The sequence below is a fragment of the Balaenoptera physalus genome (genome assembly GCF_965194825.1).
Source record: "Balaenoptera physalus genome assembly, chromosome: 2".
NCBI classification, from domain to species: Eukaryota; Metazoa; Chordata; class Mammalia; order Artiodactyla; family Balaenopteridae; genus Balaenoptera; species Balaenoptera physalus.
The window spans coordinates 26,480,023-26,498,469 of record NC_138883.1 but is presented as its reverse complement, the minus strand read 5'-3'; the positions used below and the strand labels follow the sequence as shown (position 1 = coordinate 26,498,469).

The 18,447-nt window shown below is 48.8% G+C and overlaps 1 protein-coding gene across 9 annotated transcripts in view; it reads left to right on the top strand.

The window, feature by feature from the left end:
- The window catches only part of ESRRB (estrogen related receptor beta), a 196,920-nt gene that overhangs the window by 160,883 nt on the left and 17,590 nt on the right, over nucleotides 1-18,447 (top strand). For all 9 annotated transcript variants that reach the window (XM_082451780.1, XM_082451778.1, XM_082451779.1 and 6 more), the window contains 2 exons: nucleotides 16,799-16,909; nucleotides 17,772-17,933. In XM_082451780.1, the coding sequence (XP_082307906.1) occupies nucleotides 16,799-16,909; nucleotides 17,772-17,933 (273 nt within the window). The remainder of the gene's footprint in view (nucleotides 1-16,798; nucleotides 16,910-17,771; nucleotides 17,934-18,447) is intronic.

Sequence of the window (18,447 nt, the reverse complement as noted above, 5' to 3'; positions counted from 1 at the left end):
CGGGAAACGCCAGCAAGCTCAGGACTTTCTCCCTGAGCGGCGCACGAGAACAGGTCTCCCCCTGTAGCCCAGGTGAAGGCCCTGCCCCCCGGGCTGCCTGTCTCACACACCCTGCAGGCAAGTGTGCAGCTAAAGCTCTCCGCACTCTCGGGAGGCTGTTGGTGAGCAGGAGTTGGAAGTTCTCCATTAAAGATCCTTTGGGGAATCATGACCCCACTTGGGCCTTTGAACAGCTGGCTTGGCGCTCTGGGGAAGGCCCTCGTCGGGGCCAAGAACCCTCTCCACCCTGGGAAGGAAGGCTTGGGATGCTTTATTGCCTCTCGGTGGCCCATGGAGTGTGGGCATGCAGAGGGCAGAGACATTAAGGCCCAGAATGACACGTCACATACCCTTCACCTGCCAAGGTCAACCTCTGTTTTCCAGCAGGTGCACAGGACATGGCTGTCACCTGGCCAGTGTTTTCCTCCTCCTGTTCCCTGCCCCCACCCCCGTCCTCTCTCTTCCCTTTCCTTTCTCTGCCTTTTGCCTCTCTTTCTCCTCTAGAGCCCTGCCATCCAACACGGCAGCGTGAGCCACGTCTTCTAAGTGTAAAATACACACCAGATTTTGAAGACTTACTAGGATGATAAAAAGGAGCATAAAATATTGTAGTAATAATTTTTTAAATGATTACATGTTGAGATGATGATATTCTGGACATATTGGATTAAACAAAACATATTCTGACATTGATATCATGACTTCTTTTTACCTTCTTTAGTGTGGCTACTAGAGAATTTTAAGTGACCTGTGGCTCTCATTATTAGGACAGCACGGCTCTCGGTCTCCTGCGCCACCTTCCCTGTTGATCTGCTCAGGCAGATGAACCTCGTTTAGTGCCATTTTTAGAGATGGGTAGTGTGTGTGTGTGTGTGTGTGTGTTTCTCCCCTTCCCCTGCTTTCAGGGGGAGCCAGTGGCAATTTCTACAGATCAGCTTTTATGATTCTGGGCCCTGGGATCCTTCCAGAAATGAGAGGAGTCAGGAAAAGAGGTGTGTGCTGATGATCAGATTATCTGATCCAGAGGGGCTGGGAGAGAAGAGGAAGGGGCGGGACTGGAATGCAGACCCTCACTGGGAGGGGCTTCTGGAGCCCAGCCCAGCCTTTAAGAGTCCAAGGCCCTCCTCCCTTCCTGGCTTCCAGGTGCCCTCTGGGAAGAGGGCCCGAATCTAAGGTGCTTTGTTAGTAGGACGACTTGGACGTTGTTGTGATGTGGAAATCGGGGACTCCCTCCGTTTTCCATTCCGGGCTCCCCCTTCACCTCAGCTCAGCCCAGTTCCTCCACCACCCGTGTCAACATGGCACATCGACCTTTAACCTACGTTTCTAACTAGTTGTTTCATGCAACCCTTTTGAGATGGAGGAGGCCACTCAGCCCTTATTCACATGCCAGCTGCTCCACCGGGGGATCAACTGAAGAAACAGCTCTCTTTCTAGATTAGAAGCAGGCTGCGCTGGACCTGCTGAAAGACTGTGTCTGTTCATTTTGCTTCTCCCCAGTTTTGGTCTACCCCTGTGCAGGGTGTGACCCCAGCTAGTGGCTGAACCAGGTCCTCTGTCTTCTGTACCAGGTTCTTTCTGCTCTTCCAGAGCACCCTGGGGTTCACAGACGAGGAAACTGAGGCACAGAGGCCCTCAGAAGCGTGCCTCAGCGCTGGTCTCCTGACTTCCCCCTCTGCATGCTGCTGGGAACCAACCCAAGGCTTCGTCAGCCTTGGAGAGACTCTGCTCTTAAGTTTGTAAGGATGTTCTGGGAAGCCAGGTGTGAGGGCCCTGACTCAGGCAGGGGCCAGCTGTCCAACAGCCTTTCCTGGTTGGAGCGTGTAGCCTTTCTTGGCTTACTTCACAGCGTCTGAGGAGCTTGGAACAGAAGCTGATTGCTATCAACATACTCCTGAATTTGAAGGGAGACAAAATTGAGTCCTAAAGGGACTCACGCTGGTTTGACGGGAGCTGGTCCCAGAGCCTGGAGCCTGGAGCTTCTCCCTGCCCTGCTGTGTCTGCTCCCCATGGCCCAGGTCAGGGGTGGGGAGGCTTCCAATCCCAGGCCACCTCGCCCTCCCCCCAGGATTATGAGCAGGGAGGGAGAGATAAGGAAAAAGTGGGGACCACCACTTGAAATCCCTGGACCACCTTGCAACCTTTGAACAGAGTCTCTTGAGGGGCTACCCAGTGCTGGGAAGAGAGTAGGGGTGCTTCCCAGTGGCGCCCCAGGAAGGCAGAATGATGAGGGGATCCACAGAGGCAGGGAAGCAGGTCGCCAGGGGCGCAGTCCATCGGCAACAGCAGGCCAGGCACCCCGCCAGCTACTTAAAAGCAGTGAGGTGGATGCTGTGTGTCCCAGGATGATGGTGTGGGCTGCTGGGGGAACGAGAGCCTCAGGTGGGGAGCACACGCGTGGTGGGCATCTGAGGCTGGTGGCGGGAGCCGGGCAGGTGTGCTGAGCTGAACTTCCCGGGGGCCCAGCCCCAGGTCCCCCAGGAGCTCTGCCCCAGGAGAAGGGCAGTCACCAGGAGGCTCCCCTCCCCGGCTCTGCCCTGCCCCCGCTGCTGACGGGGTAAGATGACACAAAGGCTCCGAGCGCCTTCGTTTAGCTCTTCCCCGCAGTGCAGAGCCTCGGCAAGATCCTGGGATCTGAAGCTCCACGGGGACCGGCCCCTTAAGAGGAGCGTGCCTCCTTGAGAAGCCTGTGTCCCTGCCAGACAGCTGCCCTGGCTCCTGCTTTTGTTTAGGTGCCCGTCCCCCCCTCCCCCCATCATTCGCAGGCGCCCAGCCTCCCTCTGTCTCCCTCAGACTCTGACCTGACTCTGAAATGCAGATCCCAGCCTTCCCCAGGTGCCCCCCCATCTTCAAGGCTCCTCGACATCGGGGAGCCAGGGGCTGGGGTCCTGGGTCTTCTGGGGGAGGGGGATGGAGAAGGGGAGAATGGAAGGCCAGCCTCCACCGCCTCCGCATCTCACCTACACATCAGAACGCTGTTTCCCTCTTCTGTCCAGCAGCTCTGGATGCTTTATTCGGTCTTTCCTTTCTTAAGTAAATAACCTGGGAGATTGCCACGTGATTTGCAGGGTCCAGCAACTGCCAGGGAAAAGGTCAGAAGTGGGGCTTTCTTTGGCTCAGCCTCTGCCTCGAGGCTGCTGTCAGTTCTGGAAGCATCGGCTGTGGAACACAGGTGATGTCCACGGGTCTGTCTTGCTTCAAGCAAATCCCGTGTATGAAAATCTGTATTTTCAGAGAAAAGAGTGATGATTCTCTTCATAAGAAACTGAACACAAAATCTGCTCTGGGCTAGGAGTCAGTGCCTGTGTCCCCTCCTGGCTCTTAGGTATCCTTGCTGTGTCTATTATTTCTCACACGCCTGGGCCTCCATTTCTTCACCTGCGGAGCAGGGGTGTTGAAACCTGCTCTCTGTCACTAGGTCAAGGTGAGGACCAGATGGGACAACTCCTTGGTAAGATCTGCTGTGGGACGGCTTTAAAATGTCAGCTTCCTGGGCGTGTTAAAGTAGTATTGGATTCAAAGATACTCTCGTTTGCGCCCACTGTGTGAGGTGGGGCATACTAGTGTCCAGCTGGCTTGATTTTCCTCCTGGATTGGCTGGTGGGAGTCTTAGAGGTGGCATCGCCTTAGGCTGACCCCGTCTGGGGTCTAAAATAAGGATGAGAGGGTCCCTTGGGAGGACCATGGAGAAGCTTTCCCCGGATAGGTGAGGGTGTGGCCTGACGGCCTCTAAGCCAGGAGGACCTGGAAAACCATTTGCTGCATTTCACAGGGGGCACCCGTACATCTGGGAATTCTGCAAATCTTCCCGCACAGACTGTGCCTGCAAACTTCTCCCGCTCACCTCACTTTACCTCCCTCAGGCCACCAGCCTCCCGGGCCCGCTTCATTTCCTCCTCCCCTCAGCCCCTGGGTTGCCTTTCCCCAAGTGTTTTCTAAAAGATATTTGATTTCAGTGAAAGCTGGGCTGACATCCATGCAATCCGCTCTCAATCTCTTTGTGCTTGTTGGGAAGGCGGAGGGCTCCTCCGGGGATGCTGGGTAATTGGGTTAGTGGCCAGCTCATGTCAGGAAATTAAAAGGAGGCCCTGATCAGGTGCCTGCTGCATGGGATTTAATGGCTTTGTATTTATAGAGTATCCCGCCTCTAGCCCATGCCAGAAATACCACTTTTCTGGCCCTGTGAATGAAGAAAGAGGATGAGAGGTGACTTGCCTTTAAGAATTCTTTTTCTTTTCCAAAATACATTAGTGTTCTGAAACAAAACAACTCTTGAGCACTTCGAAGAATAGTTCTGAACTAGAGCCCAAGAACTCTGATGGTTGTTTGTATCCCCCGAACCACTTTCCACCCGACACACACACACGCTCGCGCACACACACCTGACGCCTCACAAGATCTTCCCGTGTGGCCTCACGCCTTGGGCCACTCAGGCACGATGACTTGATGACCTCTGGTTGGGGGAGTGTTAATTGAATGAAGTCACAGGAGATGGTCTTGTCTGTGCTGAGCCCTTATTACTGTTCATTCAGGGCTTCTGGCTCGTCGGACATTGGATAACAGGTTCAGTGGTCATACAGACACGGTAAAACCCCAGCGGCATCATTTATCCGCTCCTTGGGTGATTTACTAACTTCTTTAAGCCTCCCTTTCCTCCTCTGTAAAATGGGAATGATAGTAGTTAGTTGCTGTTTCATCTTGCTCCCGATTCACCAGGGAAAGCCCCTAGAGTTGTACCACAGAGTAAAATGTTAGTCACTGATTTAAGATACTCTGCATCATGTTACATCACTGGTTTCTTCTGTGTTTCAGAAGGCAGTTTTGAATCTTCTGTAGCCTCTTTCCCTGCTCCTTGGCTGATGACCTTGCTTCATATTTGCTTGAGAAAATAGAAACAGTCAAGTGGGGAATTTCTAAACCTCCTGCTGTTGAATCCACAAACCTACCTACTTGTTTTTTGTCTTCACTCTTTTTTTTTTTTTTAATTTATTTATTTTTGGCTGCGTTGGGTCTTCGTTGCTGTGCACGGGCTTTCTCTAGTTGCAACGAGTGGGGGCTACTCTTTGTTGTGGTGCGTGGGCTTCTCATTGCGCTGGCTTCTCTTTGTTGTGGAGCACGGGCTCTAGGACATGCGGGCTTCAGTAGTTGTGGCACGTGGGCTCAGTAGTTGTGGCTCACAGGCTCTAGAACACAGGCTCAGTAGTTGTGGTGCACGGGTTTAGTTGCTCCGCGACATGTGGGATCTTCCTGGCCCAGGGCTCGAACCCGTGTCCCCTGCATTGGTAGGCGGATTCTTAACTGCTGCACCACCAGGGAAGCCCTCTGTCTTCACTCTTGTTAGAGGTATTTCTGTTCCTATCAAAAGCCAGTCTCCCCATCTCTGCGCTGAATCGCATTCCTCTTTCTTTATTAGGGACTTCACTCCTATAGTATCATGTCTGCTTCCAACCCCATCAAACCCTTCCTCACTGCTGGATCATTTTCATCAGCACCCAAACAGAATTTAATTTTAAAAACCCACAAATGTATTTTGATCCAAACTTTATCTCTGTTCAGCTGCTGCTACCTTACCCTGCTCCCTTTCTCAACAAAACTTTCCTGAAGGGTTGACAGCACTTACTATATATCTATCCACTTTAAAAATAAAAATGAAAACAAACAAAACACTTCCTTAAAAAGTAAGCATCGAGGGACTTCCCTGGTGGTTCAGTCGGTGGGACTTCGTGCTCCCAATGCGGGGGGCCCAGGTTCAATCCCTGGTCGGAGAACTAGATCCCACATGTGTGCCGCAACTAAGAGATCCTGCGTGCCACAACTAAGACCCAGCTCAGCCAAAATAAATAAATAAATAAAATATTTTTTTAAAAGAAAGTAAGCATCAAGTAGATCCAGAAAAATATTTATAGTATGTTATATTAGTTAAGGTAAGGCTAAACTTCTGTACAAAGAGACTCCCTTCCTCCCTCAAAGCAAAAAACTCAAACTTAAGCAAGATAGAACTTTAATTCTCTGTCATCTCTCATATAACAGTCCAATAGATCTAAGGTGATCCAGGACTGGTTGGTGGCTTTGCCATCCTTAGCAGGTGGTTTCCACTTGTGGACCCATCTCCCAGACAGCCAAAAGGAGGAAAAGCCTATATCTGATCCCTCGAAGGGCAGGACCCAGAGTGGTAAAATTTCCTTCCATTCACAGCCCATTGGTGGAATCTAGTCACTCGGCCACATGTCTTTGCAAGGATGTCTGGGAATTGTAGTCTTTAGCTGGGCTGCCATGTGTCCAGCTAAAACTATGTTGGGTTGGGAAAAGAATAACATATTTTAAAGGACAGGCATTGTCATTTGCCAAAAACATATGTGAAGTAGGAAGAATATTGATACCTTCCACCCAGTCTAAGAAAAAGAAATTTTACCATTACTTTTGAGATTCCCTCTGTGCCTGAGCCCACATTCATTACTTTCAGGGGCAACTATTATCCTGATTTCACATTATTTTCCCTTGCCTTTCTTTATGGTTTCATCATATATTTGTATCTCAAGTCATATCATGTCTTTCAGTTTTAAATGAAATTATACTATACATATTCTTCTGCATCTTAATTATTTTAATCAGTATTTCTGAGGTGAATACTTCTTGTTGCATGGTGCTATAATTCATTTATTTTCATTTCTGTATTACAGGAGTCAGCCGGATACATATTTTAGGCTTTGTGGGCCAAAAGGTCTCTGTCTTAACTATTTAAATCTGCTGTTGTAATGTGAAAGTGGTCACAGACAGTATGTAAAGGAGTAAACAAAGTTGTATTCTGTGAGGTACTTGTCTGAGCCTTTTCCCAAATTTTCTACTTTATTTAGAAATCTTTATATATTCTGGTCATTTTTATGAGTCATTTTTTCAGTAGCTGGTGTTGTAAAAATCTCATTTGTAGCTTTCTTCTCTTTATGGCATCCTTCGATGAACAGAAGTTAGTAATTTTAATAAATTGAATGTATCAGTCTTTTCCTTTATGGTTTGCACTTCTGTGTCATTAAAATATATATATATATATATATATATATATATATATATATATATATATTATTTATTTATTTACTTACTTACTTACTTAACCTGCTACTGTAAAGATGCTTTCCTAATCTGCCTTACCCATGTTGGTCTTGGATCCTGCTGGACTTGACTTTTGAGTACAGTGGGCTGGCTCCAGGATGGCAAATTGCTTTTAGCTGGACTGTCAGCTGTGGGGTGGGGAGCAGCTGCCTAGCATGCATGATTGAAAGGCTTCTTAGGCAGTGCCTGGGATCAGTAGGCAAGAGTGCTGTGACTGATTAGCAATGTCTGCCACAGACTAGGAAATGGAGGATGGTGGCACAGCTGACAGCTTTTTGCCATGACTGATCTAGTGCAACTGAGTTTAAGTGATTTGCCCAAGGCCATGCAACTAGTAAATAACAGAGCTGGGTGGAATCTAGTCTCCTTGGGTTTACAAGAATTCCTTCTAAGAAGCCCAATCCAACTCATTGAGATGCCTTGGCCAGTAGCAAAGCCTATAGCCCTTCCTCAAAGTGGGAAAAGGAGGAAGGGAATGGAAAGGGAGGCTGAGCTGAAATAGTGTTTCCTGGTTAGGTGCTCAGTTTTAGAGACTTTTTGGCAGCTGGGAATGCAAGGATAGCACAGCCCTACTGAAATGTCCTTGGGGACACAGTGCCCTGGGTGAGAAGGATCCAGAGGAGAGAGCAGCAGGAGAGCGGACACTTCCTTAATAAGCAGAAGGCCAGGGCCTCATCACCCAGTACCATCTTACCCATCCTGGAGCAGCTGGCACAAGCCCTGGAATATTAGTTGGCATGTGTGTTTATCCACCCGCAAGGCTCTCTCGGCTTATAGTGAGTCAGGAGTGAGGCACTCTTCACCATTATGATATGGCACCAGGGTAAGAGGCAGCCCAGAATAGCTGTCCTGTCGGAGGCAGCAAGGTGAGCTCACCTGTCACCCAGGACGTCCTGCCAGACAGGTGGCTGAAGGGAGCTCAGATCGTGTGGGGGGTGCAGATGAGTGTTTAGGCAGGGCATTCTGCTGGGCTGGGGTGTCCATTAGCGTGTCCACGTGACCCACAGCCCCTGGGCCCTCAGGAGCCCAGAGTACTCCTATCACCTTTTGTGTGGTTTGTTCCTCTTTCTGGAGATGGGTCAGCTATAGTTTGGTAGAACTTATAGGTAGAGAGTCAACACCTAAGTTTCCTGGAAGGAACACTGGTTAGACAAAAGTACTGCATAAAATAGGTTTAGTGCATGCTCCCCAGACCTGGTAGGTAGTCAGAATCATTAGAGGAGCATTGCAAAATTATCCATTCCTGGACATCTCCCCTATTGACTTAGAACCTCGAAGTGGTTAAGTCCTTAAGGTCTGTGTAGTTCAAAGGCTTTCAGGGCATTCTGACAATCATACAGGGTAGGTGGTCTCAAGTTCAGGGCAAAGGAGATAGGACTTAGAGATTAAGGTTCAGATCCTCCCTCAGACCTTTCCTGGCTGTGTGACCCTGAGAAAGTCACCTGACCTTTCTGAGCCTCAGTTTTCACATGGGAATAATAATAATCATCATGTGTTCTCCCTCCCTCAATTTTGTTACACAGAGCAAATGACATATGGAAATAGCTTTGTAAACTGTAAAGCATTGCACACATCCTTAATAAGCCAAGGACATTAAATTGGGTGTGTGTGGGGCGGGGCAGGTTTCTAGGTCAAGGGAAGAGAAGTGTCTTGACCATGACAGCTTTGCGGTGTCAGGATAGCAGCTCTGCAGAGGAGGCAGGAGAAGGACACAGGCTCAGAACCTCTCCCTCTCTGCCTTGTCTGAGCCTTTCCTGTGGGAAGAGAAATGTGACGGGGCAGCGCCTGGGACAGGCTGGGGGCCAGGTGCAGGGCCACGCTTTTCTGAACTTTAACCGGTTATTTTTAGTGACTGGGATAAAAGAAAGAAACTTAAAACTGCCTCCCCGCTGCTGCCGCCCCTGCACACTCTGCTATTTTTACTTCTGAAAGGCTGGGATCTCCTCCAGCTTAGGGAGGGCGACCGAGGAGAAGGGGGGGGGAGTTGGAGGGAAGCAGGAATTATTTTACTTCCATTAAGAAAAAAGTCAGAAGCCTGATCTTATCAAGTCAGCAAGTGGACATCTGATCCAGGACGCGGCAGCCGCAGGCCCTGGCTGCTCTGACGTGCCTGCGGTGTGGATAGGTCAGTAGATGGGGCAGGGGCTTGGGGGAGCCCCACTCCCCTCCCCGCAGGCAGTTTCTTCCCCAGAGCAGCCCAGCAGCTTCTTTGCTCTTTCCTGTGCCCTGAGCTGGGAAGTGGGATTGGACACTGAAGATACAGGGGCACCAGCCTAGTGATGAGACTGCTGGGGGTTGGGGACTATATGGCTGCAGCCGAGCATGTTCAAGAGAGTACCTGTGTTGGCGCTGTGTGCCCCTGGGCACAATATTCAACCTCTCTGAACCTTTGTTTCTTGAGAGTTTTGTTTAACACATCTGACCTATGGTAGTTATAACTAAGGGGGTGTGTTTCTCTCTCTTCCCATGAAGAAAGCTAGCAGTTCAAGGCGGACACTACCACTTTCATAGGCAGATGAAAGGAAAGAGATTACTATTGAGTGCCTACTGTGTGCTGAGCACATTACTATGTTTCATACATTTTATGTTATTTAATTCCACTAATCAGAGAAAAGTGAAGTATTTTAACAAATCTTTTAATAGCTTTATTGAGATATAATTCACCCATTTAAACTGTACAATTCAATGGTTTTAGGTATATCACATTGTTTTTTTAATTGTGGCAAAACATATTCAACAAAATTCACCTTTTAAAAACCTTTTTTTTTTTTCCGGGCGAGCTGTGTGACTGTGGGATCCTAGTTCTCCAACCAGGGATTGAACCTGGGCCACGGCAGTGAAAGTGCTGAGTCCTAACCACTGGACTGCCAGGGAATTCCCTAAGAATCATTTTTAAGTATACATACAATTCAGTGGCATTAAGCACGTTCAGTGTTTTGCAACCATCACCACTACCTGTTTCCAACACTTCTTCATCATCCCAAATAGAAACTATACTATAACTCCCCTTTCTCCCCTACCCCCAGCCCCTGGGATCCTCCAATCTACTTTCTGTCTATTCGAGTTATTTCTTATAAATGAAATCCTAGAACATCTCTCCTTTTGTGTCTGGCTTATTTCACTTAGCATAATGTTTTCAAGGTGCATCCATGCCATACCATGTATCAGAACTTCATTCTTTTTTTTTCATGACTGAATAATATTCCATTGTATAATTCCACATTGTGTGTCAATGGATACTTAGGTTGGGGAATTCCCTGGCGGTCCAGTGGTTAGGACTCGGCACTTTCACTGCCAGGGCCTGGGTTCGATCCCTGGTCAGGGAACTAAGATCCCACAAGCCACACAGCTCAGCCAAAAAAAACAAAATTAAAAAAAAATTTTTAAATTTAAAAAGGACCTTTGGAAAAAAAAGAAAGGATACTTGGGTTGCTTCTACCTTTTGGCTATTGTGAATAATACTGCCATGAACATTTGCAGATGAGTATCTGTTTGAGGTCCTGATTTCAATTCTTTGGAGTATAGACCTAGGAGTGGAATCACTGGGTTACATTTCCACAAGTAGTTAAAAATTTTTTTTTAAATAAATTTTATTTATTTATTTATTTATTTATTTTTGGCTGTGTTGGGTCTTTGTTGCTGCGTGCGGGCTTTCTCTAGTTGCGGTGAGCAGGGGCTACTCTTCGTTGCGGTGCACGGGCTTCTCACTGTAGTGGCTTCTCTTGTTGCGGAGCACGGGCTCTAGGTGTGCGGGCTTCAGTAGTTGTGGTGCGTGGGCTCTAGAGCGCAGGCTCAGTAGTTGTAGTGCACGGGCTTAGTTGTTCTGCAGCACGTGGGATCTTCCCGGACCACGGATCGAACCCGTGTCCCCTGCACTGGCAGGCGGATTCTTAACCACGGTGCCACCAGGGAAGCCCCAGTTAAACAAATTTTTAATTAACCTTTTAAATTTTGATATAATTGTAGATTCATATGCAGTTGTAAGAAATAATACAGAGAGATCTCATGTACTTTTTACCCAGTTACTCCCAATGGTAACATCTTGCTAAACTATAGTACAATATCACAGGCAGAATATTTGCTTTGATACAGTCAAGATACGGAACAGTTTCAAGGGTGAAGTATTGATATTTTTAATAATAATTATATTGGCTAACATTTATTGAGCGCTCACTATGTATTCATGACACACTTATGAATACTTAAATTTTGGCCTGCACATGTTAAAAGATGAAACAGTGTTGAACTGTAGTTAAAACAAAGGATAAGTATTTATTATAGTATTTGGAGCTCTGGTATACTTTACATGAGAATATTATTGATGCTTTTTTAAATTCAAAAAGTATCAATAAGATGATATAATCTAATAATCCTGGACAGCAATTGTAAGTTAATTAGTATTTTAATATGCTCCCTGAGCCTACTTTTTTAGATATTTCACTAATATAAGAACACAAACAATAAGGCAACTCTTATTTCAGGTTCAAGTCCCGGCCTTTATTTTTTTCCATTTGCTGTTTGTAAGACTTAAGCATCCTAATTTAAAAAGTAATTGCCCATTTTATCAGCGAAAATTGCTTTCTGCTGCAAGTTACAGAGAACTTGACTGCTAGTGGCTTAAGCATCAATAAATGAGATTGATTGCCCCACCTAAGAAGAAGACCAGAAATGGGCAATTGCACAGGCTTCTCAGCCACAGCATCAAGGGCTCAGGCTCTGCCTTTCTTCTCTGGTGTTCTTTGGTGTCCTCACGTGGCTGTCTCATTGTTACAAGGTGGTTGCCACAGCTCTAGGCTTCATCTTCCAGGTCAGGGCAGAAGAAAGGCAAAAAGAGCTGCACCAACTATGTCTGTCTCTTTTATCAGAAAAGCAAAACGATTCCCAGAAGCCCCCACCATGGACTTCACCTTACATCCCATTGGCCAGAACCAGGTCATATGACCAGCCTTGGTTACCAGGGAAATTGGGAAAGTGGGGAACAGGAATGCTGGGACTGGCTAGGGCTCTCTATGAAGAAAGCCCTATGTGCCTATGAAGAAAATCCAGTCTCTGTTAGCATGGAAGAGGGGGAATGGAATGAAATTGGGTAGGAAACTAATAATGTCTGCCAGATCCAACTGTTAGTATTTGGTGATCCACTTCTAAAGGATTCATGATACAACATCTTGCTGTATTACCTCTTGGGGAGGGGCTGCTTCTTTTTTTTTTTTTTTGATAAATTTATTTATTTTTGGCTGCTTAGGGTCTTCGTTGCTGCGCACGGCTTTCTCTAGTTGCGACAAGCAGGGGCTACTCTTTCCTGCAGTGTGCGGGCTTTTCATTGCGGTGGCTTCTCTTGTTGTGGAGCACGGACTCTAGGCACATGGGCTTCAGTAGTTGTGGCACACAGGCTCAGTAGTTGTGGCTCGTGGGCTCTAGAGCAGAGGCTCAGTAGTTGTGGCGCACGGGTTTGGTTGTTCTGTGGCATGTGGGATCTTCCCGGACCAGGGCTCGAGCCTGTGTCCCCTGCATTGGCAGGCGGATTCTTAACCACTGTGCCACCAGGGAAGTCCCCAAAAAAACACACGTTGGCAGATAATAAGTATAAACATAGACCAATGTCTGTTTAGGCGGAGTGCAAAGGAATTCAGACCTCTGTCCACTGTCTCTGCCCTTGAGGGGCTGACCTTTCTCGCATCAGGTCGCATCAGTACAGACAAATGTGTGGAAGGCGAGGAGGTGGCTGGCCTAAAACACTGTACAAATGTAGAACATAAAGGGTACTTGAGCATAGGAGGTGGATGCCCAAGGATGTTCAAGTCCATAAAGGGTTGTCTTATGGAAGGGAGGTGGTCTTGTTGGATGGGATGCAGGGTAAGGAGTGATCTGGAGAAAGAATTTAGCTCAATACAAGGAGAAAGTTTCATGAGGAATAGGCTGCCTTGAGAGAGTGAATTTCTGGAGGCTGGAGAGACAAATGGAAGCTGGGGCAAGGATCAGACCCTGAGATTCTTTCATTTCTTAACTCTGAAGAGCTTCATTTTAACTGGGCACGTCATTTTACTCAGACACTTGAGTACTGACCACAGGCTGTGTGCTGAGCTTGGGCTGCAACGATAAATGGAAGTCCTTGTCCAGGAGTTGCCCACAGTCCAGTCCCACCAGGGAGATGGGCACATAGTGTATGACGGTGAAGAGTTGTTTTGACCTCGGTTGCTGTATAGAGAAAGAACAAAGGGAGCCCAAGAATGGCGTGGCCAGCTCTGCCAGGGGAGTCTGGAAAGGTTTCCCGGTAGAGATAATAGTTGAACTGGGCCTTCAAGGGTACCTTTGATGGTATGGGCAGGTCACTTAGGTGGGGGCCCATCTGCTCAACCCCAGCCTGGGTCTATGCCCCAGGACCCCTCTACCCTAAATGGTCTTTCATAAACCCTGACTGTGGGGCAGTGTAGGGGGGAAGGGAGAGCTCAGAAAATGGGGCAGACCTGGGCCCTAGACCAGCTTGGCTAAGGCCACGCAACTCATAAGGGACCTTGATCACTGGACCCCGTGGGCTTGAGTGACTTGGGTTTGTGCTCAGAGTAGGACTTGGGAAGCAGACAGGAAGCAAGGAGAACAAACACACCTCATACCAGGCATCAATTTGTGCATAATCAAACACAACAGGCTTCTTTTTTTTTTTTAAACAGAATAACCTGTTAATTGATACACTTATTGATTGGAGCTATTGACCATTTTGCTATAAAGATCTGGTGGAGAAAATTTAGAGAGTTTATACCTGCTGTGCCCTGGGAAGTCATACCCTGGAATGGCAAAGAGCTTGGATATTGGCTCATTTATTGGGCAAATTGCTAAATCTCTGTGAGCCTCATTTTTTCTTGTTTGTAAAATGGGGATAATAGCACCTGCTTTATATGCTGTGGTTTAAATAGGGCAACGCATACAGAAAGTCCTCCATAAGTTAGGCTGTTGTCATTATCACTATCAATGTGACTTACCGGAGGGTTGTACACGCAGCACAGGGGAAGAGCAATAATAATGATGACAGTGATGGTCAGAGTAATAGCTCACATTTTCTAAGCACCCACGTGGCACATTGGGTGCCACACATTCCCTGGAGTAGCATGGCGAACAGCCTCTGGCTGTAAGGGGCACCTAGTCGTTAGGGGAAGCCCAGTGTGTTATTGGAGCCCAGGAAGAAGCACCCGGCCTGGGCGGAGGCATATCCATTCCTGTATGTGTCAAGACTTTCTTGAACACCCACAGAGAGCCACGCCCTGTATCAGGACAGAGAGTATTCCACAGGGAGGCCGCGACAGAGGTGGCATCTGCCCATCTTCTCACCTTGCTGAGGGATGGACGCCTCTTTTCACTTTTGTGGAGCAGTTCACTCTCCTGCTGACATCTGTCTGGGATCAGGCAGCCTGGGTGGGAGGGGGAAGCTCATGAGACTGGCATCTAGCAGACAAAGTCAGTGAAGTGGGGAAGGGGCTCATCTTGGACTCCAAGTCAGACCCTGGCACATAGTAGGTGCTCAGGAAACTGGGGTCCTCACGGTCCTTTATGCCTGACGCTTGGCATTTTCACTCTTGGTCTTGCCAGCTTTCCAGGGGGAGAAGCTTGGTGGAGGGTTTGACTTGCCTCGGGTGTAGTAGGCAGGGCTGAGCTGCTTTGTGGCTGTGCCACAGGATGGGGTCAAGAAAACTCTTCCAAACAGGGAACTTCTCCCCAAAAACCTTTTACCCAAAGGGAGGAACTGTCCTCCTTCCTGCCCTTATGTGCCTGCTCCTTCTATGCTCACAGAAGGGTCCGGGAGGGGTGAGCCAGAGTCCCATCAGCACGTGGGTTTGGTCTTGTGCTGGATGGGATTCGGCTGCCCCTTCAAGGTCCGAGGTACTGATGGAAGTGGATTATACAGCCGCATCCGCTAGGAAGCTGTGGTCATTATTGACTTTCTTCCTGAGAACGCCTCCAAAATAAACTGCCTACATTCATGTCCTTATCTCAGTGTCTTGTCCCAGAGAACCCACTATAGAGGTGGTCAGTTGCAACCCATTCTGACCCTTGAAGCAGAAGGGGAGTTCATCGCAAGCCCGTCAGGAGGCTCAAGGACCACACTTAGCCAGACAAGGACCAAGGGAAGCCCCGGAGAGCCCAGGCACGGGAGATGCAGTAATCAGGAGAGTCTGGCCCAGGGCTGCCCACACCCCTGCGGCTGAGAGCACTACTGCTACGCTCCCCAGTGAGATGACTCACAACAGGGGAATTGCCTTGAAATAGGAAGCAGGGGTGGGATGCTGGGTAGACCCTTTCCGGGGAAAAAAATTTCACTACAGCCATGTTCAGCATCAAATACAAAAGTGCCAGGCTGTGGGGTAAAAAGGACGCTGCTGATGAAATGCCGAGCATTGATTGGCCCCCAAAAGACAGTCCCCTCAGGCAGCCTGGCTGGATGTGCTTACAGCATCCTCCTGGCCCTCCGAGCGCCCCCGTGGGCTAGGAAGATGGAAGAAGGTAGGACCGGCAGGAGGAAGTGCCGGGGAAAGACAGGGCCCCGAAGATCACCGGACTGGGGCTCTGTGCCCATGATGCTGTTGACCTTTGGGGAAAGGAGGAGGAGTTGCAGCCACCGAGCTTGCTCCCTCTGGGGACTCTGGCTCTGTCTCTGACTTCTTATGTGTTTTAGTCAAGGTCCATTTCATGGTAAGGAAAGGAGAGCCGCTCTGCTTTCTGTGTTAGCTCTCACTTGGAGCTCAGTCGACGGGTCCCATCCATCTTTTCATGTCAGGTCACATAGGTTGGTGGCCACACACAGGCTTGTGTGCCCTTGGGTGAGGAGCCCCCTGGAGGTCCTGTCCGCCCTGCCTGCTGGTGGGGTGTCAAGTGGTACCAACAGCTCTGTCCAGACAGCAGGAGCTGTGGGTGGGCAGCACTCTTGAAGGTGGTGTGGACCCAGTGACAATAAGGGGTCTGTCTCCCTAGGGTAGGGCCTCACTCCTGGAAATGGATGTCAGCGTGGAATGGCCACAGCTGCTTTTGTACCTGCTGTTGAGAGCCTTCCGGGCACTGGTGGTCCTGGTGTGGCCAGGACAGCCAGCATCCTCCTCCCGTGGGGCGTTTGTATAGACAGACAGAACTGAATCCTGGAATCTCTGAGGGAGGGGTCCAGAAATTGACATTTGTAACGAGTGCCCATCTAGATGCTTCTTATGTGAGAAGTTTGCAGATCTTTGTTATAGCTCTTTGGAGGGGCTGCCCGTGGCAGGGATTCCTTTCCTCTCTTGGTAAGCTAACTCAGTCCGGCGTGGATTCACAGCAGATAAAACGACGTGTCTTCTTTCCCCAGCCGTTGGAGGAGCGTGTTTGTTGTGCTTTGTCTTTTGGAGACAGAAAGACTCAAGAGCTGAAGGTTGCTTGGGATGGATTTCAGGAGGATGTTGACTCCAGAGAGGCAGGGCCAGGCCTAGGGCAACCGGGATGGGCCATTACTGTGAAGACAATTATCTTAGGATTGTCCAGCCACCTGGCCTGAGGCTGGCCACGTGGCAGCTGTTAAAAAAGCCATCGGGGCGTAGCCCTGAAGATTTAGCCATTGCTGAAATTCCAAAGTCAGCGCTAACACCCCTGGTGATGCCGAACAACTCTGAGACCTTCTCCCTTTCCTCCCCAAAAGGTGTGCGCCTTGACCGAGTGCGTGGAGGCCGCCAGAAATACAAGCGACGGCTGGACTCAGAGAGCAGCCCGTATCTGAGCTTACAGATTTCTCCTCCTGCTAAAAAGCCATGTGAGTGCAGGGCAGTCCCTGCCCCTCTTGCCAGCATCTGTTCCTGGAACATCTGGCGTCCCCTTGGGGAAATGCCATCTTCACACTGCTGGGTTATGGGGCACTGAGGGTCACGGGGAGGGGCATCAGTGTCTGGCATTGGTATCGGGTACTTCAGGCTTCATTCAGAGCACCTTTCCTATGGCATTCACAGAATGTAGCTCCAAATGCAGCATGATCCTAAGAAAGCATGGGCCCAGCATCCAGAACATGTCCCCTCACCTCCCACTCGAATCAGGTTCCTCTCAAGAGAATTCACCAGGCAACTTCCCTTGTTGGGATATTTCCCAAGAGCCCAAATCATCACTGCCAGCAACTCTGTGGAGCCAGAAAGGGAGGGGGGTGGTAGGGAAGGGATGGACTGGGAGTTTGGAGTTAGCAGATGCAAACTATTACATATAGAATGGATGGACAACAAGGTCCTACTGTAGAGCACAGGGAACTATAGTCAATGTTCTGGGATAAACCATAATGGAAAAGAATATAAAAAAGAATGTATATATGTATAACTGAGTCACTTTGCTGTATAGCAGAAATTAACACATCGTAAATCAACTATCATCAATAAAATAGAAGGAAAGAAAGAAAGAGAGAGGGAGAGAAAGAGAAAGAAAGAAAGAAAGAGGGAGGGAGGGAGGAAAGGGAGGGAAGGAGGAAAGGAAGGAAGGAAGGGAGGGAGGGAGGAATGGAGGGGGTTTTTAGCCATGTTTGAGCTTCCTGAGGCTCCTTGGAACCCGACTTTTCTTCCTGAGCCATCTCGGGTTCCACCTTGGCCCCTTTCCTCTTTTCCCAGGCATTTACATTCTCCCTTTTGTTGTTGCAGTGACTAAAATCGTCTCCTACCTGCTGGTGGCTGAGCCGGACAAACTCTACGCCATGCCACCGCCTGGCATGCCAGAGGGCGACATCAAGGCTCTGACCACTCTCTGTGATCTGGCAGACAGGGAGCTCGTGGTCATTATTGGCTGGGCCAAGCACATCCCAGGTGAGTCCCATAGGACTGAGGGAGGGTGTAGTCAGAGACTCACAGCCGCTCTCCCCGTGGCTCTGGTTCTTATGCACGGGAGCCCATGACCCAGGAGCCCTGTGGAATCTTGGCAAGACTACTTTTCTCTGGCCTCCTTTCTCTCTTTGTGGGATTGGAGGTGAGCAGTTGTTTGGAAGGTCCAGTGTTGTTCCTGAACTGCTGGGGGCTCTTCAGAATGGATTATGCAGGGGTATGATTGCTTCTACAATAGGTAATAATCAGAGCAAGTTCTTTGAATCCTTAAAGGCCAAACAAAGAACAGGGTTTTATCCTAAATCTTATTGGAAATATACTGGAAAACAACACAGAAGAGGGATCGACTCTCTTGTTTCCTATTAGAGGCAGATGAAGTGGAATGGTTAAGAACATGCACTTTGGAATCAGATTGGGACTCAGGTTCTGGGTCTGCAACTTGCTAGCTGTGTAACCCAAGGCAGGTCGCCGAACCTCTCTGCAAACAGGAAATACCAGC